This window comes from Pinus tabuliformis, chromosome 1_1 (genome assembly GCF_031772625.1).
Source record: "Pinus tabuliformis cultivar Carrire ecotype Pingquan chromosome 1_1, CPIR1, whole genome shotgun sequence".
In the NCBI taxonomy this organism is placed as follows: Eukaryota; Viridiplantae; Streptophyta; class Pinopsida; order Pinales; family Pinaceae; genus Pinus; species Pinus tabuliformis.
In genome coordinates, this window is record NC_142297.1 from 204,147,859 (window position 1) to 204,172,808 (window position 24,950).

The following is a 24,950-nucleotide window of genomic DNA, read 5'->3' on the forward strand; positions in this document are numbered from 1 at the left end:
TGCAGGGGTCCGCGCACTCAGTTGTGGACTACTAGGCCTCTGTGCACTCAGCTGCAGAGCCTTCTCCTACTCTATGACCCAAGGACACTTTACACTTCGACTCAGTCTCTTAGACTCATCATGCTTTTATGCTATTCTCCATTAGCTATCTCTACACTTAGAGCCTCACTCTATTTATACAATCCCATGGTCCGCGGACCATGGGTAGGTCTATCAAGTCAACATTACAATACAAAACCGAGGGCAGACAACCCTGTGACTATATTATAACTTTGTGCTCCGCGCCCATAATTCGTGGAGTTTTTACAAAAGACTTGGTCAAAACTTGGGCTTTAAGCCCCAAAACATGCCTTGGGGGGATTCCATGCCCAACAGCCCGCTTAACTTCATATGATGAGTGATATTACAATAATTTTATTACATACGATACTCCTTTAGCCCTTGATGTAAGTTCTAGACTTCAACGTGTCTTCATCCCAAGGTTATCGATTTATGAGAATGATAGTCTAAATGCAAGCACTTCAAATTTTTCCAAACTCAAGTCCACTATTACAGAATATGCCCAAGCTTCCAGAGTCAATCTCACCAATAGCTGAAAGTGGAAAGTTAGATACCTTTCAATCTCGTAAAAAGGGGAGTAGTGTAGAAAAGCCTAAGGAGAGTGCTAAAGGATTTAAAAGACTTCTGAAATTTGCTAGGAAAATTCATAATAGTTCGGAAACAACTGATAATTATGAAGACGCGGATCATTTAAGAGAAGAAGAGGGCATGATTCCTAAAGATCAAGGTGGAAATATTGAAGTAACTAGAGATGTTGGTGTTGCAAATACTCATCTATCAAGGATAACAAGTGGTGCAACACTTTATAGTGGAACCAATCAAGGTAGATTTTTTGCTTAGAGTTCTTTTAAGCTCTTTGATGGGCCTCTAAATTAGACATAAATTAAGGCCCATGCCTCTAAATTAAACACAAATTAAGGCCTATGACCATCCTTTAGCACATTAAACCTCTCTTCTTGCATTAAATAATGTATTTTTAACTTTAATATATTCATTAGGAAGATTTATGAATAATTGCATATTTTTGGTTAATATTATTTATTTTTGTAGAATATTATGAGAATATTGGGCAGATTATGAAGATTTGGAGGAGGAGATAATTTAGGGACTTTCTCCCTACTACAGGAGGATCAATAAAAAATAATAAATCAACAAGATATTATCGAATTATGGCACAGATTGTGGAACTCCAATGATTGAGAAAATCTAGGAATGTGTTCCCTGCCATTTAATGCAGATTTCTAGTATTGGGAACGAGATCTACTAATCAAGGGATTTTGGTGGGGAAAACTTCCTCCTTTCATGGGGAATGATTCCTAATCATTTTGTATAAGTACCAAGTCGAATTTTCCTCTAGGGATAGATTTTCATTAGGTTCTTGTGGAGAGAACACGTATTTCTGCAGCTCCATTATATTTTCTTACATGGATGTAATTGTATTGATGAAAATAATGAATATTGGTGTCATGTTCAGCTTCTAAATCTTGTTCTCCTCCATAGATCTCTGAGTTTCCTTGGGTTTGGCCATCCTCGAAGCCTCAAAGCCCTTTTGTATCATTTTCTTTCCTTCTTTTCACTTCTTATTCACATGCATCTCTCGTTTTATTTCTTTCTATTTCCGTATTTAGTATAAATGAGTTCTTGTTGTAGGATTGGGTTAAATGGTTTACGTAAGTTATTTTGTAGGATCAAAAGCATCATTTCATCCTTGGAAAATATTTGGAAGATCATACTAATCATTGAGCTACTTGGACTAGTCTTCTTATTCCCAAATCTAGATTTCTGGAACTCCTTTGTGGCAACTAGCGGTAAATTTCTTCTATTTTTTAGAGCATGCTAACAAGCTTCAATAAAGTTGATTCCACTTGTATTAGATCACAAAAACATTCTATTTCATAAAAAAATTACCCCACTTCATTTGCACTTGATTAGTTTAGGCATTTGATGGATTTACTAGCTCACTAGTTCTCAAATTTTTGCTTTTTAGACTAGTAATTTTCTGCTATTTTTTAGCATGGGTTAACAGAGGTCTTTTTGAGTGATTGCACTTGGAATGGGGACCTAAGATATCCTAGTCAATAAAAAAATCTGTCCCATCTAATTTGGATTTGATTTTCTTGGTCATTCGATGAATTATAATTTTGTATAGTAAATTTGTAACATCCTGTAGTAAATCAGGGGATCCTGTAGAAGAACTAGGAGATCCTGTAGGAGAACTAGTACATCCTGTAGGAAATCCTGTAGCGACTTGTTTTGAGCCCGAATTGAGAAAAATCATCATTGAAGATGGGATTAGGCCCCTACTTGACCTCCAAGCCATCAAAATCATTGCACCCCTCTTGATCCACACCTATCTCCCCTGCCAAAGATCAAAGAAAGATTAGCATTTGCATTTATAAAGCAAAAATATTTAAAAAATAAGTTCTTTTATACATGCACACAACAGTTAGTACTCTCTAGATAAGATTTCATGCTTAGTTAGTTTAAATCATCACATGTGATAAATAGGGTTAAGCTAGGTTTCTTTTACATTTAGTTCATGATATTTATGCAATTAGAATAGGTTTCTTTCCTTGTACTTTCTTTCCTGCAATAGGTTAAGGTTCCATCTCGAACATTTCATTTTCTGCAATTAGTTTAGGATTTGACTTCAGTACATGCACTCCATTATATCATGACAGCGAAGGAAGGACACATTGTATGTTGCACATATAGTGTCGATGTCTCTTATATTTGTACGAACCCTGGTTTGATAATTAAAGTCGGTAGCCTTGGGAGTTGCAGCATTCTTGTTGCAATACTGAGGCTCATCACTCATATGCTTCATGATTTCTCCAGATTTATTGTGCGAATAACATGTTAAGAAACTTGGTGAATTTCTGACACTTAAATGTTGCAGCAAATTCTCTTGGAAGCCTTATTTCTCATAATGATGACAATTCTGTGATAAACACCCATAAAGATAAAACTGACCCTCAATCATGTTAAAATAATTGCCTAAATTTGAATGTATCACAACTATAGTTTCTTTCAACACATATTTGATATGTCTTAGAAAATTTAGTAATTTGTCAGTTTTGTGTTAACCTCACAACATCACACTCTTTCTTTTCACTTTCTACATTCCAAAGCAAGGGCACTGAAACAAAGTCAAAATGAGCTTTATGTATGCATTTTAAAGTCAAATATTGATGATAGTGGACTCAACTGGATATATTATATCTGCACAAGCATAATCTTCTTCGGAAGGTTAATTTGTGATTGTTGTGAGTTACTTGTTCCACTGTAGATAGAATCCAATTGTCTTGAAGCATAAATTAAACATGTGTATCTAATCAGTATTATAATTCCCATAAAGTCATTTAATTACATGACAATAAAATACATCAACGTCTATTGTATACATCAATTTGTGTTGTTACTATAACCATAGGAGCTAGAATAATCGCATATTCATTTTTTGAGTAAATTCATAAAGGACGCTTATTTTTGGTCAATCTGGTTGGCTAGCATTTCCTTAGAAAAGTTATGGAAGAGGTATTATACAATATTAAACGTGAAGAAACCTTACTGCAGATGGTGATTGCCCATGTTCTTATTTAATGGGCATGCCCTCATTTCAGAATCATCGTGTCCATATTTCTTCTTGTCGTCTTGTAGCTTAAAGTTGGGTGGAAGTCATTGTTAAGTTCAACCAATGGAGGTGTTCTAAAACATTGTTGAAGGTTGTTATCTTGAGTAGCTTGTTTATCAAGGACAAGGCTATAGACTGGAGATTATGTGTGTTACACCTCATATTGTATGGATTTTCACACTGATTTTTATCACACTGATGGAGATTTTTAGCTGGTTTCTTGGAGCATTGGAACAAATTGAGGGGATACATATTCATAGAGCCCTTTCTCTTCATGGAATTTGATCATTTGATGGATGTTCTTGGTTTCGACAAGTCTGGCTTCTCCTGGCACCTGCTTGGACACAGATCTTTTTGAAATCAATCTGTTGCTTCTTTGGGGTCATGGGCTGTATAGAAGAGAAAAAATACATGGTTGTCATCTCTGTTACCAAAGTTATTACAACAACATCAACTTGCAGGGACATGAAGAAAGATAATTGTAGATGGTGATTACCCATGTTCTTATTTAATGGACATGCCCTCATTTCTAAATCACCATGTTCTTGTTTCTTCTTGTCATGTTGTAGCTTGAATTTGGGTGGAAATCATTGTTAAGTTGAGCCAATGGAGGTGTTCTACAACTTTGTTGAACGTTGTTATCTTGAGTAGCTTGTTTCTCAAGGACAAGGATATAGGCCGGAGATTATGTGTGTTACACCTCATATTGTATGGATTTTCACACTTATTTTTATCGCATTGATGTAGATTTTTAGTTGGTTTCTTGGAGCATTGGAACAACTTGAGGGAATACATCTTCATAGAGCCCTTTCTTTTCATGGCATTGGATCATTTGATGGATGTTCTTGGTTTCAATGAGTTTGGCTTCTCTTGGCACCTTCTTGGACATAGACTTTTTTGAAATCAATCAGATGCTTCTTTAGGGCATGGGCTATAGAGAAGAGAAACAATACATGCTTGCTATCTTTGTTACCAACGTTATTACATCAACATCAACTTGCAGGGACATGTTCTCGCATTTAGTGTTGGTCATACTGATAGTCTCGGAAGATTTTGGTTATGTGGGAGAACATTTTGTATTTTCCATCTAGAGGAACAGAGATGAGTTTGGGTGCACGGATTACAGTGATGTTGAAGCTTGTGTAGCTCATTCCATCTCCGAAGGCAAAGACAATTTGTCCCATATAGAATATGTAAGTCCCGCGAGGGTAACCTGTGGTATGATCTACCCTCATGGTCATGTTGGTCATGTTAACATTGACAACAAACTATTTAGATAGACACATTTTTTTAACAAAATTTTACAATTTTATTTTAATTATTAATAATTATTAAAAGAATAATAAATATTTAAACTCCATAGAATATTTTATCTTCCATAATTCTTTATAATTGCAACCTTTGGTACCATTGCTAGTAATTAAAATTTATATAAATAAAACAAGACATCAATTAAAAAAAAATGACCATTCTATTTTAATACACCATTACACCATTTTTGTCGACATCAGCTTAAGCGGTAAAATTAATGAAGCAATATTAAGTGCATTAGCTAAATTAAAGAGACAATATCCGAAGCATTTTCAACTTAATTTGATTAAGGAGACAGTCATAAACACAAAATTAATTTTGAAGATCTTAGTAAGGGTCATCCCAAAGTGAAAAACAAACTCAATAACAATTGAAGTGGACCGGCAACTGTACTCTTTACACTAAAATTAAAATTCCAGCTTTTCTTTACAGTTGGAAAGTGAAGCAAGTTTGAAAATGGGTGAGGTTCACTATTTACGCAGGGCCCAAAGCATCTTGTGCTTTGCTTGCATTCGTGTCTATCAAGCTGTAGTCCATCCCTTCGGCGGTGTTCATCTTCTCGTTCATTTCGATTGAGTTTCCAGCTGCATATCGTTTACAGTGAAAACGCGTTTGAAGAAGGAGGGCCGAGGAGGGCGTTGGATTTTATTGGCCGCTGGGTTTATAAAGGGCGCATAAACCAGGGAGCGAAAGGTTTAATGGTAATATCTATTTCTATCCTTCCGTGCCTCTGCAACCCACAACCCTCATTTCCTGTTGTCCGATCCCATTTCTAGTTCTATACTCTAAAACTAACTGTAATAGAATTTAAAGGTTCGCCTTCTTTTCCTGATTATCATCGCCCAAATTTAACATGGACACTTCCTCTGCCTCCACCTCCTCCTCCAATGCTGTAAATCCCAATAGCAATCACGGGTATGATATATTTATAAATCACCGTGGTACTGACACAAAGAAAAACTTTGCCAGCCATCTTTACCACCGATTTCTTTTATATGGATACCAAGTATTTTTGGACCAGAAAGAATTGGAGGAGGGTGATTACTTTGATTCTCAAATAAAAGCTGCTATTAAATCAGCTTCAGTCCACGTTGCACTTTTTTCTCCACGATATGCAGAGTCACATTGGTGTCTGGAAGAACTCCTACTGATGTTAGAGACGGGCGCTGCAATTATCCCAGTCTTTTATAATGTTAAACCGTCTGAACTCAGGTGGACCGAGGGCCAAAAGGGCTTGTATGCTCAAGCCCTGCACAAACATGAGCAGAAACAGAGATACGACCCTGCCACTCTTCAACAGTGGAGAAATGCCCTCTCTCGTGTTGCGGGTATAACCGGTTTCGAACTTGAGGCTTATAATGGGTGAGAACTCCAATCATCACTCTCAGTATGGTATTATACTTTTTGCTGGATTGATAAACATAGAAGATTATTTATTTCTCACCAGCTCTATATCCCTCTCTGTATGGTATTACTTTTTGTTGGATCGATAAGCATAGAAGTTTATTTATTTCTCACCACGTCTATTTATTTTCTTGTGAATCACCAGCGACGAAGGGGAGCTTCTAGAGAAGGTTGTGGAATGTGTATTGAAAAGGGTCAAACGACTAGGGCTTAACGTAGCCAAATATCCAACAGGGCTGGATGAGAAGGTGAGAGAATTTGAAAACACTGTTCTTTTGCAGCAACAACAGGATACTGGGAAACCTCACATAGTTGGGATTGTTGGGTTAGGCGGCGCAGGGAAGACAACGCTCGCAAAAGAGCTCTTCAATAGGAAGAATTCATCTTATCGCAGTTCCTGTTTTTTATTTGATGTGAGAAATGAGGAAAATAAAGGCTCTTTAAATTCACTGCAGAGCAAACTTCTCGAGAGTTTGACTGGATTAAATAAGGCAAGAAACATCTTTCATCTTCTCAGGTTTTGGTGGTTTTAGATGATGTAGATAATGTGAATCAATTGGATGCACTTTTGCCCATTCAGACAGTTCTCAGTTCTGATAGCTTCATATTAATTACATCTCGAGATAAAGCTGTTCTCAAAAGTTCAGGTGTAGAAGAGAAATCAATTTACAAGTTGAATGGCCTTGAGGCACACCATTCGCGACAGCTCTTCTGTTCCCATGCCTTCAGCCAGCCGTATCCACTGCCAGGATTTGAATCTATTGTAGATGACTTCATAAAAGCCTGTCATGGTTTGCCTTTATCTTTGAAAGTCTTCGGGGCACTTCTGTATGGAAAAGATGATCAATCTGAGTGGCAAAACCGACTAGACAGTATTCAGCAAATACTTCCTTCTGAGATACAACGGAGACTAAAAATCACTTATGATACATTGAATGAAGAGGAAAAACAGATGTTCTTAGATGTTGCCTGTTTTTTCATAGGAGAAAACAGGGATATGGCTTTAAGGTTATGGAACGGATCAGGTTGGAAAGGTTCTCTGGGGTTTCAAAATCTGCACAATAAGTGCCTTGTAGAGTTGGACTGGAACAATAATATACGTATGCATGATCATCTCAGAGATATGGGAAGAGATATTGCAAAGGATCCAAATTTGAAATTGCCTCGGCGTTTTTTCTGTTCATCACAGAGCATTGAAGATTTGTTACAGCAATCACATGTAAGTCTTCGACCCTGCAGATCATCTTAAATTATTGAGAGATATCCATGTATAATAATTTTTTTATTTTTAATTGTTTGCTTTTGAAGAATGAACAGGTAACAACAGCAGTGCGCGGAATTATGGTGGCACCTACTACAGAGCTTCGTCCTCATCGTCATTCTTATGGTGTTAATCCTTTTCATGCTTGGCCTCTGCATCAGGATTGCTTTGTCTCGGAAATGTCATGGTTCAAAAGGAGTATGACGCAGCTTCTCACTAGACTGCTCAATACACGTCATCGTTTTCTTGGTGTCGGCCTCCTTGACGTTGAAGACGGTGACATGGAACGCATTTTGACGAGAGTGCAGTCACCAAATGTAATATGGATTCGCTGGTACAAGTGTCCCTACTCTTCGCTGCCTACCTGGATTCCAATGCAAAATTTAACCTATTTGGAGGTGGGCGGCAGGTTACTGCAAACGTTGTGGCAAGGGCAATCGCAGGTAAATAGGAATTTGGGGTTAAATTTTGTGTGATTCGCATTTTAAATTTTATTATGGAGATTCTTATCTGTTTCTTATCGTTAGAACATTTTGCAGGCGCCTTTGCAGCTCAGGGAGTTACGGATTTATGCTCCCCTCTCAAGCATTCCAAAGTCCATAGGCCAGCTAAAGCATCTCGAACAGATTTTTATTTTTTCAAAGCAAGTTAATTTGGAAATTTTGCCGGAAGAATTTTGTCTTCTGCGTTCTTTAAAGATCTTGAAGTTAGGGTTGTGCTCAAAACTGAAGTCACTGCCAGATTCCTTCGGGGATTTAACAAATCTGGAACACCTCGATTTGTCCCAAGCAGAAAATTTGGAGCGGCTTCCAAATTCCTTCGGGAAATTAATTCGACTTAAATATCTTGATCTGAGCAGGTGCTACAATTTAACCATTTCAAGCGAAACACTGGGAAACATCCGCACGCTTCAACATCTAAATCTTTTCTGGTGTGAGAAAATTGAAGTATTGCCTCCGCAAGTGGTACATCAAAGGTCCCTGGCAGTATTACGTATGATATCCACAAACATAAAAGAATTGCCAGTTGCATTGGGAGATCTAAGCGATTTGGAAGTTCTGGAAATCGGAAGTCCTGACCTGCACTCTCTTCCGCCGTCGCTCTGTAAGCTAAAGAACTTGAAGAGATTGGACATCCGTGGTTGCCGGAAATTGAAATATTTGCCGGATTCCCTTGAACTGTTGACTGAGTTGACTGATTTCTCTGTAACGCACTGTCGGTTAACCGAACTGGTATTTAAAAGGGTTGAAGTACAGAGAGAAACATCCGTGGACTCTTCCTTTAGGGAGTTCATGCCTCGGCTCCAATGCTTCTTTGTGTTGGAAACAGAAATATCAAAGATATCGTTTGGTGAAGGGGTCTGCCCCAGTCTTCAACATCTTCACGTCTCCCATTGCAAAAAGTTGGAGAAAATAGAAGGGCTTTCTGGTCTGCCAAAACTTAAGAGGCTATGGATTTTTGAATGCAGTGACTTAGAAGAGCTGCCAGGTGTTGAATTTTGTAGATCGCTACAGAAGACGATCCAAGGATCTCCGAAACTCAGCTTCAAAGAGGAAGTAGTGTACAGTTGATGCGGCAAGGCAGCTTCTGCGCCGATCAGCTTCTTGGGTGACACGTTTGCATGTCTTCAAGAATGATTTTTAATGTTTCTTGGTCTAAGAGTAATCTATACCCACGATGTAAGTTAAAAAAGGTATTTTGATGTATATAAAATAACATGACGCATATACCCACGATGTAAGTTAAAAAAGTTATTTTGATGTATATAAAATAACATGACGCATATAACATTAGCCTAGTTTTTTTTGGGCCCTTAAAGCTATGAAAATTTCGGTTATATTTTGAAAAAATAGGTTGGGATTTTTGTAAATCCAAGTAAAAGCTGTCAAAGTTCATAATTTTAGGTGTTTTGCATGTTTTTGAGGGTGCTGAATCTATTTCCATCATCAAAAACATAATTTAAACACGGCATCTACAAGATTTTTTGAAATTTTTTTGCCAGGATTCCAACTACTTTTAGCTGTCCGGGTATTCCTCCGCCTCCATAGACGACTCCCATTTATATTATCTAGGGAGAAATGACATTTAGATAAAAGACAATTGCACCCCACAAACCACAATGAATATATTTTTATTTATTTATTTGATGATAATACACTCTATACAATCAAATCATTATCATTGCATATTCCTTATCAATATATTATGTTCAATTATTTATGTTTTGTTTATAGGACGGAAATTACAATGGTAATTTTATAAAATGATTATTTTATGTTAAATTAAATGGCAAAAATGGTAAAGAGATATAATATTATACTAATGATTATACACATGTATTATATAAATTGTTTTGTATATATATATTATTACTTTTATATATTTTTATTATTATTATTTTTTTATTTGGAGAATAGGTTAGGAGAGGCATAGATCATCCTCAAGTTAGATATGGTATAGGTGACCCAAATAATTACTAATGACATGACTTATCAAAGATGTTACTCACTTGGAATAATTTCCATAGATACAATGGGAGTGCATCGTTTAAACTTTTTTTCTTCTAGACATGGAGACCAATAACTGTGATCGGCTGACCAATAACTGTGATCGGCCTTTAGTGATAAGAATGGAAATCTCTTGCCATACTTTTTGAGCTGAGTGACCTCAATTCTGAGTTATGCACTACCTATCGTAAGATGCCAAGATTCAACAACACATGACCATAGAAATACTCACTGTTTTTACTTCTGTTGCAAATGAGAAATATGATATTTGTGGACGGAGATATTCAAATGTAAAGTCACACATGCGTTAAAGCATATCTCTGTTTGAGGTCTCTAATATAAGTTTTTTTTGTTGTTTCAAGCGAATCTCTAATCCTGAAAGTTTAAAGAACTTTAACCCTAAACCACATAAGATACTACCATCCAGAACTCTGAATTTTGAGATATATAAATGATTGTCCTGAATTCTTTTCCCGGATGTCCGAAGTTGGGTAAAAGACAACAAGACCGAAGGTAATGAGAGTCAAGGAGATGTGCAAGCACCCTGCAATAAAACCGAACCTCCAAGAGTAGAGATCTCAGGTTTGAAGAATGCTTCTCCTCCTTTGTCATTATTACAACTGAACACTTCAAATTTGCAGAGAGAGAAGAACATGGAGATTTGTCAACAAATTTCCTGTAGTGATTGCTATCTCTTTCACTCTTCCTTGGGCTTGTTTTACCTGAGCTCTGATACCATGTTAATTTTAGATTAACTTATTTAAATTTTTGCTTAGAGTAGATACTTCAATATTCAATATTAGCCCATGTTTAATCCATTAGCAATCTCACAAATCATCATCATATTGAAAGTAACTAAAGAAAGAACATATGCAGTAAATGATGAAGACAAACCAAGACGAGAGGACACAATAGTATGGCACAAGCTAGGGAAAAACCCCAAGATGGGAAAACCCTTGATCAAATCTTCTTATTACCAATATCAAATGTTCAACAGAAGAAGAAAATACAATCGATGACAATATATCAGCTCAGACAAGTCTTCCATTTTGCCTTCAAACATTGGTAGTCAAATTCATCCCTAATCAGAGATTAATAGTAGACAAAGCAGCTGCAAGGAAGTCTTCAAAAGGAGACCAATCCTAGTCCAATAAGTGCGACCTTCTTTAGTGATTGTAATGAACCCAAAATAGATTTGTACCAAGCAGTCAAGTTTGTGATAATGTAACAGTTATAGATCTGGAGCCCAGACTTACTCTAGGGTATGAGGCTCCTTCTCAACATACCCTTCAATAGTCCAACAACATCAAGCGACCCACACATATGATAGAAGCACCTCCATTCACCTGTGTTGTACTAGGAGAAGTTGCCAGGATTTGAATCTATTGTAGATGAGTTCATAAAAGCATGTGATGGTTTGCCTTTATCTTTGAAGGTGTTCGGGGAACTTCTTTATGGAAAAGATGATCAATCTGAGTGGCAAAACCGACTAGAGAGTATTCAGCAAATACTTCCTTCTGAGATACAAGGGAGACTAAAAATCACTTATGATACATTGAATGAGGAGGGAAAATAGATATTCTTAGATGTTGCCTTTTTCTTCGTAGGAGAAAACAGGGATATGGCTTTAAGGTTATGGAACGGATCAGATTGGAAAGGTTCTCTGGGGTTTCAAAATCTGCACAATAAGTGCCTTGTAGAGTTGGACTGGAAAAATAATATATATATGCATAATCATCTTAGAGATATGGGAAGAGATATTGCAAAGGATCCAAATTTGAAATTGCCTTTGGCGTGTTTTTTGTTCATCGGAGAACATTGATGATTTGTTACAGCAATCATATGTAAGTCCTCAACCCTTCAAATCATCTTAAATTATTGAGAGATATCCATGTATAGTAAATTTTTAATTGTTTTGCTTTTGAAGAATGAACAGGTAACAACAGCAGTGCGCGGAATTATGGTGGCACCCACTACAGAGCGTCGTCCTGATCATCCTTCTTATGGTGTTAATGTTTTTACTCTGGATGCGGATTGCTTTGTCTCAAAAATGTCAGAAGTATAAAAAATGTCATGGTTCAAAAGCAGTATGATGGAGCTTCATACACGTCATCGTTTTCTTGGTGTCGGCCTCCTCACGTTGAAGACGGTGACATGGAACGCATTTTAACGAGAGTGCAGTTACCAAATGTAATATGGATTCGCTGGTACAAGTGTCCCTACTCTTCCTATTTGGAGGTGGGCGGCAGCTTACTGCAAACGTTGTGGAAAGCGCAATCGCAGGTAAAATGGAATTTGAAGTTAAATTTTGTGTGTTTCGCATTTTAAATTTTATTGATGAGAATCGGATCTGATTTTTTTTTATCGTTCGAACATTTTGCAGGCGCGGGGAGTTACGGATTTATGCTCCCCTCTCAAATATTCCAAAGTCCATAGGCCAGCTAAAGCATCTCGAACAGAATTTTATCTTTTCAATGCAGGTTAATTTGGAAATTTTCCCCGAAGAATTTTGCCTTCTGCGTTCTTTGAAGGCCTTGAAGTTAGGGTTGTGCTCAAAACTGAAGTCACTGCCAGATTCCTTCGGGGATTTAACAAATCTGGAACACCTAGATTTGTCCCAAGCAGAAAATTTGGAGCGGCTTCCAAATTCCTACGGGAATTTAATTAGACTTAAATATCTTGATCTGAGCATGTGCAGCCATTTAACCCTTTCAAGCGAAACACTGGGAAACATCCGCACGCTTGAACACCTGAATCTTTTCTGGTGTGAGAAAATTAAGTATTGCCTCCGCAAGTGGCACATCAAAGGTCCCTGGCAGAATTACGTTTGATGTGCACAAACATAAAAGAATTGCCAGTTGCATTGGGAGATCTAAGCAATTTGGAAGTTCTGGAAATCGGAAGTCCTGACCTGCACTCTCTGCCGCCGTCGCTCTATAAGCTAAAGAACTTGAAGAGATTGGAAATCCGTGGTTGCCGGAAATTGAAATATTTGCCGGATTCCCTTCAACTGTTGACTGAGTTGACTGATTTCTCTGTAACGGGCTGTCCGTTAACGGAACTGGTATTTAAAAGGGTTGAAGTACAGAGAGAAACATCAGTGGACTCTTCCTTTAAGGAGTTCATGCCTCGGCTCCAACGCTTCTATGTGTCGGGTACAGAAATATCAAAGATATCGTTTGGTGAAGGGGTCTGCCCCAACCTTCAATATCTTGACATCTCCAGTTGGAGAAAGTTGGAGAAAATAGAAGGGCTTTCTGGTCTGCCAAAACTTAAGAAACTATGGATTGTTGGATGCGGTGACTTAGAAGAGCTGCCAGGTGTTGAACTTTGTAGATTGTCAGAGAAGACTTTTATCCATGGATCTCTGAAACTCCGCTTCAAAAAGGAAGTAGTGATACAGTTGATGCGGCAAGGCAGCTTTGCGGCGGATACATTGGCTGGCACCTTTTAATGTCTGTTGGTCTAACAGTAAGCTCCGCCTACAATGCAAGTGAACGCGGGTTTATTTTCTATGCAGGAAGTACATAAAACAAGTGCGGTATGCTGCATAGTCTCTAGCAAACAAGTTTTTGTCTAAAAATAATTAATTAGATGTTTAAATGTATTTTTTTTCTGTAGCATATATACAATAAAATAATTAAGCGTTTCTTTTTTATGAAAATGTTCCTTCAACCTCCCTATTCTTTAAAAAAAAACACTAAAATGTACACAAAAGACATGCACATAAAATCAGGTTGTTTCATAATCAAGATTCCTTTATATGATTGAAAATCAGGTTGTTTCATAATCAAGATAGAATCCCTTATATGATTGATCAAAGGAAAAGGCCCATGGTTCCAAAAATGGGAAATTTGACTCACCCCTCCCCATCTGACCAAAAATTTGGTCATAATTTTAAATTTTACATTGCCTTCGTTAACATTTTACAGAACAAAACCTCCACCTGAAAATAGTAAAATGGTCATTATTAATGATCATGACTCTTTCAACACGTTGAAGTGTCTAATGGTGAATTCTGGTTTTTGTGTTTTCCTATTTTTGATGTGTTATAAGTGATTTTCATCATGTAGTAGTACAAAATGTTGTAGTGTTTAATGGTGAATTTTGATTTATGTTGTACTGTTTAATGGTGAATTTTGATTTTTGTGTTTTCTTATCTTATAAGTGATTTTGATCATGTTGAATTGACAATCTAATGTTCCAAGAATGAGTTAGTAGTTTACTTTTTCAAGAAATTAGTAAATCTTTGGCCTGACTTTTTAATCATATTTTATTGCTTTATGTTAAACACACATAAATAATAATAGGCAGATTTAGATAATTGTGGAATATTTTCTATTAACAAAGTCTACATATTAATACATGCGCTTTTGACTTTTGGTTTCCATTTTCCCAAAGGTCATTTGGACACCCAATAAGTGTTGGATTTCCTCCACTTCAACTCTAAAGGATTAGGTGTCCAACATTCTCCCCTTAATTAGAGGGGCCCATTTGGACACCCAATAACAGTTGGATTTCCGCCACTTCAACTCTAAAAGATTAGGTGTCCAACATTCTCCCCTTAATTGGGGGAGTAAGAGTCCAAAAATAGAGCTGAAATACAAAAATGTATGGCAGCCTATCCCTAGATGTGCTCTCTGAAATTGTGGTTTTACTACAAAATAGAGGGGGGGTTCTAAGACAATATTTGCGACAATTTTTGGGTAAATTCTATTAACTTGAGACCAAAAAAACAAAAAAATAAATTGTATTTTCTTAACTATTGTTGCCTTAAAAAATTCTTTGACAATATATAACACAAGTGTTATTGTCTCTTAGTAGACAATTTCATTTTTCCTATCTAGAGACAATGGTTTGGACAAAAGACATATTGTCTCTTGCCTTTATAGAGACAATATGTCTTTTATCTCTTTAAAAACAATATATACCATTGAAATAAATCAACATAAAATGTATTTTATTAAAAATAAACTGCAATATCAATGATTAATTCATGTTAGGACAGAGTTGAATTGAACCACCAACCTCTTGCTTATAAGGAAAGTGCTATTCCATTGAGCTAGCACCCTTTAAAGAATTATGTGAGGAGTTATGACCCTACTTGAAATTTCATATACAAGCATTGTTTTAAAAAAAATGCTCAACACATAATGGCATAATCTTTGTAAAATCTATAACCATGTAGCCTTTAACTTAATAAAAAGAACTCAATGGAGTTAGCTCAATGTCAAAGCCTTGTAGCAAGACCTCCACAACAAACTAATAATACACAATAATATACAAACAACTTAATCTAATCATACAAAGAAAAATAATCTCATTATCTAGTTCCTCTTTGGCCACACCATTGGTTAAATATGGGAAATAGATAAGTAAAGATATTTCCTGCAACTTGGTAAGGCAAGTAAAAGGCTTAAATGATAATTTTTGAAATCTAATTAACAAAAGAAATCAACATTGAATCTACACAAGCTAGAATGCATATTTTATATAAAAGCATTTCACCTCAAACTTGAAATACCATTTTTAAGGGACATCTCTAGACGAACCATTAACTTGTTAGTTTGTAGGAAATTTGGAAAAGGTTTTAGTCATTTCAATTCATATTCAACTATCAATTTAGTTATATAGAAATGAGGAAAATGTGCAGAGAGAAGAGAAAGACATCTTACGAGTCTACTTTAGACTTAAAGCAAGCCTTAGATCAACCCCAGAAAAACCAAAGGAGAAGAAGGTTCAATGGGGAAACAAAGGGAAATCCAATGAGGAGTGGGTAGGTGGATGGATACAATAATAGGATAATAATGAAGATGAGATTCAAGGAAGGCCTAGGAAGAGGAACCAACAACCATGTGGAGTTCATGGCACCAACTACACATATTTCAGTTGTAGGAATAAATGTGGTGGCAAAGAGAATTTTTTGGACTTTATATTAGTCATTGGATGGTTGTCAGGCACACTACAAGTCAACAATATTCACCATCCAATGAGATTAATTATGAGGCTTCAAAATTTTAGTACATATTTAAAGCTTTCGTGTTACACTATCTAGGATGTGAACCATGTTCCCTCCAAATACATGACATGTACAATGCAAACAACAACCAACATCATGGGGATACCCTAAAAGATGGAATCCTAGGATGAGTGTCCAATGCATATGTGTTATTTTCCTTAATGTGCATTAAACAAATCATAGTCCTCAATCAAAACAAACTTGAAAATCTGAGATTTGCAATGAGTCTCCATGGATGTGTTGCTTTTTTCAATGTTTTTCTAAACAATTCTTTGTGACTCAATGTTAGAGTCGGTCTGGTCAGTCCTCCGTCAGAGATCAAAACTCTTTGTGCATTTCATTTTTAGGAGTCTCGCTCCATTCACCCAGCTGCATTCCGCTAGGAGCATGCCATAATCTGACGGAAATGGTCATGCTAGTCATTTCCCCTCATGTCTGGCTCACTAAAGTCCATGATAGTCAAGGTCTGGTCCTTTAATGGACAAAAGTCATTTTCGATAATTAGGTCTAGGGAATAATCAATTTGGTCTTCAACCATGTCCAGTAAAGCCATGCAGGCCAGAGTGAGGCCCTTACAAAGTTATGATTCAGAGAGTTTCATTGTCATGTGGACAAATTTCGATTGTTCTTCAAAACTTTGTTTTGAAGAAAAGTCACACAAGTCATTGGTGATAAAATTTTCAAAAAAGTCGTCAGTTGATTTCTTCAGATGCAGGCATGGTTTCCATGGCCAAATGTCCTGTCGTGCAATCCTTGCAAAGAGTGCTGAAAATTTCATCATTTTAGCTAAAATTTCAAAGGGAAAGTGAAAATCAGTGTTGCTTTAAGTCAGCGAAAAAGTGTTAAAACATAACATTAGAAAAATGGGTTTTTGAAGAAGCAAAAATTTAACCCATGAATTCCAAGTCTTTATATACAAGTTTCCACCAAAATCAAAGTCATTGTGCAAATCAAGTGCATAGGGAAACATTGCAAAGTGTTGGAGTGTGCATCGTGCGTGTTTGGAGCAAGGTTGGAGGCAGTTTTCAGGACGCGGTGCATATACACAGGGGCGTGGCACACATAGAGGGCGTGACGCACACAAAGCGACCCCTCAGTGCATTTTTTCAACGGGCGCGGCGCACTGGGTTTTATGCGCAGCGCACACCCACAAAGGGCCAAAACCATGCCAAATTTCCTCAAATTTCTTGTAAAGCCCCTCAAATTGACAGGTAGGCTCTATGACATGACTTGTTCATCAAAGTTTATAACTGATATTGTGGTTTATGGCTATGTTTGAATGCAACAAAACTCATAAAATCAACCACAAGAAAACACTAAAGGCCATTGTTGCTAGGGTTGCATATTTGTGGTATTAAGGCCAAGGTTCCATTTTCACCCACCATTTTTCCCTCACATACCATTTTTCCCTATCCTCCCTTTCTCATTTTTCCTATTATCCCTACCCTAAAACACTACCAAACCCTATTCTCTTTCCTCTCCTCTTATTTGTCAACATAACACCCCAAAACCCTACCTTGTAAAAACCCCAAAACCCTACCCTATAAAATACCCAAACCCCCTACATATCCCTAAACAAACTTCTCCCCATAAACCCTATTCCCATCACATTACTCCCCTCCTAATACTCCCTTTTGTTTCATTGTTCCTCTTGGTGGCAGATATCACAAACAACACCTAGCTTCACACCATCATCAAAGAGCAGCCTAAGTACAGTACATACAATAGTCATGGCATCCGAGCATTCATCAGAGTATGAGATGGAGACACAAAGTGATATAGCCTCGGAAGAACAGGCTCCCCGGAGACATCATAAGAGTGGAAAACATGTTAGGGATGAGCCGAACACCCTCACAGAATTGTAGGCATGCCCTCTTGCTATGTCATGTTTCCAGCATCTATCATGTTTTGAGTTTTGTCAAAGAGTGGCTGATGTTCAAGTTCATCATGAGTTGGCCCGTCTTTTTGTGCTTCACCTACATGGAGATCACTCTATCTTGGCCGGGGTCACCTTCACACTGACACCCGAAACTGTCTCATTAGCAACTGACATACTGAATGTTGGAGAACCATGGCACAAGAAACAAAAGGTTGATAGGAAACACTATGAGCCTTACATTAAGGCCAATTGCTTGAGGCAGCTCACAAGAGTCTTTCCATTCCGATATTTGAGAAATGAGTATGCTCCACTCATGAGGTTGATCATGAAGTACTTCAGCTGTGAGGGGAGGTTCTCTTGTCTATATGCCTATCACATCAGGTTGCTCATGCACTTTACTAGGGTACGGATGATGAACATCCCATATTTCATTTGCAGGAACATAGAAAGGATGAACACCCTTATGTGGCACAAGACCCCTCAACAACAACTTAACAATGTTTATCACTTTGCTCTTTTAAGATTTTGGTGGATCATCAGTTGGGATTGCAGGGCATTACTTGGGATTACTTCATCTCCCGTGACCTCTTCAGCACTCCACAGGTATCATCACAGGTTGAAAATGAGAAAGGTATTCCTTCTCAACAGTATGAGTGCCATGAGGCCACTACTATGCCAGTATTCATCACCTATCAGAGAGGCAGTAGTTTGCAGCGGCAAAGCGAGTGTTATCTCCACCCGGGGTGGAAGGGGCCTCGCTTCCTCCATCAACATCACAGGAACAGGACAAAGGCAAGGATCCAATGCATGGTGAGGGGCCTTCAGGTGAGCCATCAGGTGAACGAGAGACCGAATTTGTTCTCCTTCATGATGATGAGACAGACACAGAACCAACAAATGCACAGCTTAGAGAGATCATCCAGGAGCAGCAATCAGAGATTGAAGCCTTATCCCTTGACTTGGAGAGGGATAAGTGGAACATGAAATATTTGGAGCAGAGAAACAAATAGATTGAGGATCAACAAGTGATCATGGAGCTACAAAACATTCATGAGCATCGCCAAGCTGCACAAAGGATAAGAGTTGAGCTCACGTCATTGGAGCAAGAGATTAATGAGGATCGGGAGGCCAATCCCGAGAGAGTTAACATGCACTTGGAGAGGTTGCTGGACAAGGCCGACAAGGACCATGCCTTGCTGAGACACATGGCTTTCCACTACATGGCACGAAACAAAGTGTGCAAGGCCCGAATCAGGAATTTGAAGGCGAAATTGAGGAAGGAAATCAAGAAGCAAAAGAGGCAAAGGGAGCTCGATCGACTTCAGATATTGGCTGAAGCCTCTTTGGCCCAACATAGCACTTCATAGAGAACCTCTAGCCAAAATTTCAAGAAATTTGGGGCAATTTTGGTCACATGACAAATTTTTGGTCACAACACAGGTTTTTTCTCCCTGTGCGCCGCGCCACTAGTGCGACGCTTAGGATTGGGAGCTCCAAATGACAAATGGCTTGCATTTTTGGATTCAACATGCAAAATCACGACTACTGGTGCTTGGACAAGAAATTTGGGCATGATTTGAGTCTCCAGGAGGTCAAAAACACTCAAAAAATGACCTCTCTGCCCCTATTTTGACACACAGGAAGCAATCTTGGGAGAATGAAGATTTGGAGGGGCAAATGAGCACCAAATTCATAAATTCCACTTGGGTTGGAAAGTAGACAGGATAGGCTTTCCAACAAGCACACTTGGGTACATTTTGGACTCCTGCAAGTGCCTCAAAACAGGCTCCAAAGTGGCGCGGCGCATATAGGGAAAAAGGCCAATTTCACCTCCGTTTCGCGAAATTTCAATTCGTGACTTCTCCAAGTGGGCCCGCTCATCTACATTTCACTTTTTCGGCACCTAAGGCGGCATTTAAAGTATTTTCACTCCAGATTGGCTTCTATCCAAGTGGCAAAGGAAGGCAAACAGTCACCCAAGCCATTTGTCATGTTTGTAACGCTGCACCTGTAGCTAATGGTTGGCTTTCCACCTCCATTTTGTAATGATTCAAGTAACTCCCCAGCCCTTGGGCGTTCTATCTCTTCATGGAACATTCTATATATTGTATGCAAACTATTTGCAAAGGGTTGGTTGGCTTGTAACTTCTGGGAGACTGTGGGAAATAAACTCTGTTTCTTCATTGTATATTTTGACAGAGGATTGATGAAAGGCAGCAGCTCTATTTCATGAGATTCATGTGGTTGTGAGTGTAGCAAATGTGTCTCTTATGTTTCATATGTATTCCGTTATGTTTCACAGTTCATTTCATATTCATTTCCAGTGAAATTTTCTAAGTTAGATAAGGTAGAATTCATTTATATTGCTCTGCCTGTGGGAAAATTTCATGTTCAATATTCTTCTTCTGTTGAAAAGGATTCATGTATTTATGCCCTTTTCACTCTCCTACGCAATCTCTCCATTCTGCGTTATTTCGAACTAAATTGCTATACTTTCCGCCAGTCTTGCCTCACGAAGTAATCTGTGCCTTTGTATTAAATTCTCTGTTCATTGCTATCCGTGGGTCCCATACCATCCCAGAAACTCAGTCATTCATAAAAAAATGTTTCTTGTATCCATATTCACTTACTAACCTAAGATCAATATTTCGCTGTAAGTCATCTCAGATCGTTTCGTTTATCTATTCACTGAGCGTGACTCGGAGAGAGCCCTCTCCTGTTCTGGTAGGGCTAGCTACTAGACTAAGCGTGGTTTGTGGTTACCCTGAATTTTGCCTTCTTTTAGCCTAAGGCAGATTTAGGTGCTAACATAGTGGTGACTCCGCTAGGGATGAAATTATTTTTTTGTTAGTCTTCTCCGTTGCATAAACGGTAGGCTTAACCTACGAACTCCCCATACTTCTAATAATTCTAAGCTTCCGGATGATAAGTTTAGGATTTGGTAGGCTGAGTAAGTTGTTCATGTCCTTCTGATTTTTTTTCGTAAATAGCACGCTGGCTTTGAGACGATATACTAGAGCCAACCCAGATCCGAATCCTCCTCATATTTACGAAAACCCTAACTTGATTCCAAGACTTCTTCGTCAAGAGAGCTCTATAACTCTCGTGTTCAAATCCCATTCATGTCCTGACATTTTTGAGTATCTTGAAGAGCTTGAGTTTGATGAGTGGTTTGAAATATCATTGTTCGAGACCAAATCAGAAAAGGCTGTTGACTGTACTGTCCCCAATCCACAGTTTCTTGTAGACCTAGAAACCGAAAGAGCTAACCGGTTAATTGATAATTATATTGCGACACAGCTTCAAACTCCAATTGCTAGCCCCTTACAAACTGTGCACACTCCTCCAACACCTCCAAGGCCAAATCCACCAAGAGTGATGGCTGCCCGTTTTGCACCCCTTGTTCTGCCTCAAGTTCTAGATGATATGCCCGCAGATTATCAAAGCAAAATCCCGTTTTTTGATGGCACTCCTAACAACATTACTGCTCAGCAACATGTGGACAGAATGGCAGATTTCTATGAACTTCATGAGATCGATGCGGAGAATGTGGCAATGAGACTCTTTGTACAGAAATTTGCAGGTGAAGTGAGGAAATGGTTCAGAGGTTTGCCGGCGGCATGTATCGCTACCTTGGCCGACCTAAAAAGACAATTTTTAAACCGATGGGAAGTGAAAAAAAATCCTCTTCAAATTCTGGCTGAATATGAGCAAATCAAATGAAACGCCGGTGAGTCGGTCCAAGACTATTGTGTTAGATTCAATTCAGTTTATAACGAAATTCTAGATCATCTAAGGCCACCTGTGGGACTAGCTATGATGAAATTTCCGGATGGTTTTGATGCTGACATGGCCTACCAACTGAGAGAGAGAGAGAGCTGGCCACAATGGAAGACATGCAGAAAATCGCGGTCAGTGTTGAAGCAAATCTGCTGTCCAAGAGAGCCAAAGCAAAAGCAGAAAATAAGGTCACAGTCAAGGAAGAGTCTTCTTCGATGGATCAATTACTCAAGAAGGTAGAACATATGCTTGAAAGGGTGAAACTTGACAAACCGGAGCCACAAGTTAGAAATCCTAACTTTTGTGGTCAGCAACAACCACAATATAGAATAAGATAGAGAGATCAACAAGCCCAAGAGCAGACAGCACAACAACCAGTACAGACACCTTTGCAGCAAAATTTTGTGCATGGACCAGAGTCAGATGAGGACGGGAATATAATAGGTGAAGAAAACCACCTCTTTACTTCGGATGATCTACCTACTTACATTACTGAAGAGGAGGAGTGTGTGGTGAGTTCAGCTGCACACAAAGACGCAGATTTCATTGTAGCAAGTGACACTGTTTTAGAAGAAGAATCAGAGGAGTATCAGAGGGGGTATATGAATGCTCTTTCCACCCAGCAACAGTGATATTCACTTAGAAGCAGAGATGTGCCCGTCAAACCAATTCAGAAAAGGAAGGATGTTGAAGCATCAAATAATGATTCATCAGTTGCACAGAGGAAAGGAAAGGAAGCAGTTGATCCGGAGAGCAGCAAATCACCATCAGCAGAACAATCACATCAGCAAGTTGCCTCAAAAGAAAAGGAAAGGAAAGAAATCCCAGTCAAAGAGGTAGAAAAGATCCCCACTTTTAGTTTAGAGAACGAGATTTCTAAATTGAAAGTATCCATTCCCTTGACTGAAATAATGAGGAACAACAGTTATAGAGGGCAAGTATCTAAAATGTTGAATTTGGACCCAATGTCCGACATGGTGAATGTCGAAGACGATCAACCTGAAATGATTTTTGGGCCAGCATCGAATGGTGAGTCTCCTGATAGTGATGTGCCACCCTTTTATATCAGTTTAAGATTGCATGATTTTGTGTTACATAATGCCATGTTCGATTCCGGAGCTTCTCACAATCTCATGCCCAAGGCTATCATGGATAAGCTTGGTCTGGACATCACCCGGCAATACCATGATCTCTATTCATTTGATTCTAGCAGAGTAAGATGTATAGGACTCATCAAAGACTTGGTTGTGAGTCTGGATCAACTCCCAATGAAGAATGTTTTGATGGATGTGGTTGTAGCAAATATTCCTCCCAGGTTTGGCATGCTTCTTTCCAGGTCTTGGGTAGCGAAATTGAAAGGGACACTACAGCTAGATTTCTCCTATGCAACGATTCCAGTGTTTGGACAAATGAGGAAATTGTATCGGGAACAAAAAATGAAATACATGATCACAAGCAAGGAGAAACCAATAAATCATCCAATTAACTATGTACATACAGATTTAGAGTCTTTTGTTTTGTATTCAGATAGTTTCAATGATATAGATAGTCAGTTAGTTGAAGCAAATGATATTCCAGAAATAACAGAAAATTTCAGAGAAATTTTAAAGAAAGAAGGACAAGAATAGCAGAACACTGTTGGCAATCAGCTGAAAGTAATGGACAGCAAGCAGACAAGGCACAACAAACAGATTTCTAGCACTTGCAAGAGGAGGAAGAAGGTTTGTGGACCATGGATTTCGATGGAGTAGTGGGAAATGATGGCGCTGGAATTGGAATTTGGGTACGCAGTCCTTTCTCCGCCCCGAACAAAGTGCCTAGTAACGTGCGGGTATGCTCTTACAAGTTGGCTTTTGAGTGTTCAAACAATGAAGCTGAGTATGAAGCTCTGATTGCTGGCCTAAAGATTCTAAGAAAGCTGAATGCTAAGAGGATTTCAGTATATGGCGACTCCGAATTGGTAATTAAGCAGGTCAGAGGCGAGTATCAAGCAAAGCATCCTAGGATGCGGGCTTACCGTAATGTAGTTCTAGACATCCCAAAATTATTTTCAAAATACACCTTGACATGCGTGCCTTGTATACAAAATAGTATTGCTGACGCTCTTGCCAAGGCAACAAGTAGTTTGAAGATCCCAATGAACTCTAGCAATATATTCGAAATACATGTCAAGCATTGTCCAACCGTTCCAGACAATCAGAGATATTGGCAAGTGTTCCAAGATGATGATTTTCTACAAAACAAAGGCAAGTTCAAAGAGACCTAGATTGATGTAGAACATAGTGATGGTAAAGGTAATGGTACAGATGAGGTGTAGATCAATGAAATGGACATGTTGCAGTTGAAGAATAACGTTATTCCTAAAGGCTTGATACCTTTAGTAGAAATTTTTGATCAAGATGATGTAGCCCGCAAGCCAACATTGCAGCCAACAGAGAAGGGTGTAGAAGAGGTCAACATCGGAACAGCTGCTAATCCTAAGTTGGTAAAATTGTCCAAAGCATTGCCGCCAAAGATCAAGGACAAATACATCAGTTTGCTGGCTTCATTTGCAGATGTGTTTGCTTGGGACTATTTTGACTTAAAGACATATGATACCAATATAATTCAGCACACTATACCCATCAAGCCCAATCAAAAACTATTCAGACAAAAGTTGAGGAGGCTAAATCCAAAGTTGCTGCCATCTATTGAAAAGGAGGTAAACAGGTTGTACAAATCAAGGATCATTGTGCCCATCAGATTTTTGGATTGGATCTCTAACTTGGTGCCTGTACCAAAGAAGACATGTGAGATCCGCTTATGCATTGATTTTAGAAATCTCAATAAAGTTTCATTGAAGGACAACTATCCACTGCCCAAAATGGACCATATACTTCAACGAGTAGTGGGAGCATCTCGTATGTCACTACTTGATGGTTATTCCGGATATAACCAAGTTTTTGTCTATGAAGATGACCGAGACAAGACAACATTCACCACTCCATGGGGAACCTTTCATTACGCTAAAATGCCTTTCGGTTTGAAGAACGCAGGTGCTACATTTTAGCGTGCAATGGACTTGGCTTTTGCAAATGAGAAGGATTTCTTTTTGG

At 38.4% G+C, this 24,950-nt stretch overlaps 2 protein-coding genes across 2 annotated transcripts; both read left to right on the forward strand.

The window, feature by feature from the left end:
- Window positions 1-558: 558 nt before the first annotated feature.
- On the forward strand, window positions 559-3,219 carry LOC149212239 (uncharacterized). Its single transcript, XM_089390583.1, has 3 exons — window positions 559-817; window positions 2,960-3,022; window positions 3,155-3,219. Exons 1-3 carry the CDS (start codon window positions 559-561, stop codon window positions 3,217-3,219), a joined length of 387 nt encoding a protein of 128 aa, XP_089246709.1.
- Window positions 3,220-5,444: 2,225 nt separating this feature from the next.
- On the forward strand, window positions 5,445-12,400 carry LOC149212240 (disease resistance protein Roq1-like). The gene is given in 5 exon segments (XM_089391788.1): window positions 5,445-6,367; window positions 6,555-6,895; window positions 6,898-7,628; window positions 7,727-8,113; window positions 8,210-12,400. Coding segments are annotated over 5 exon segments (3,000 nt in total). The 5' UTR covers window positions 5,445-5,858; the 3' UTR covers window positions 9,242-12,400.
- The last annotated feature ends 12,550 nt before the right edge of the window (window positions 12,401-24,950 follow it).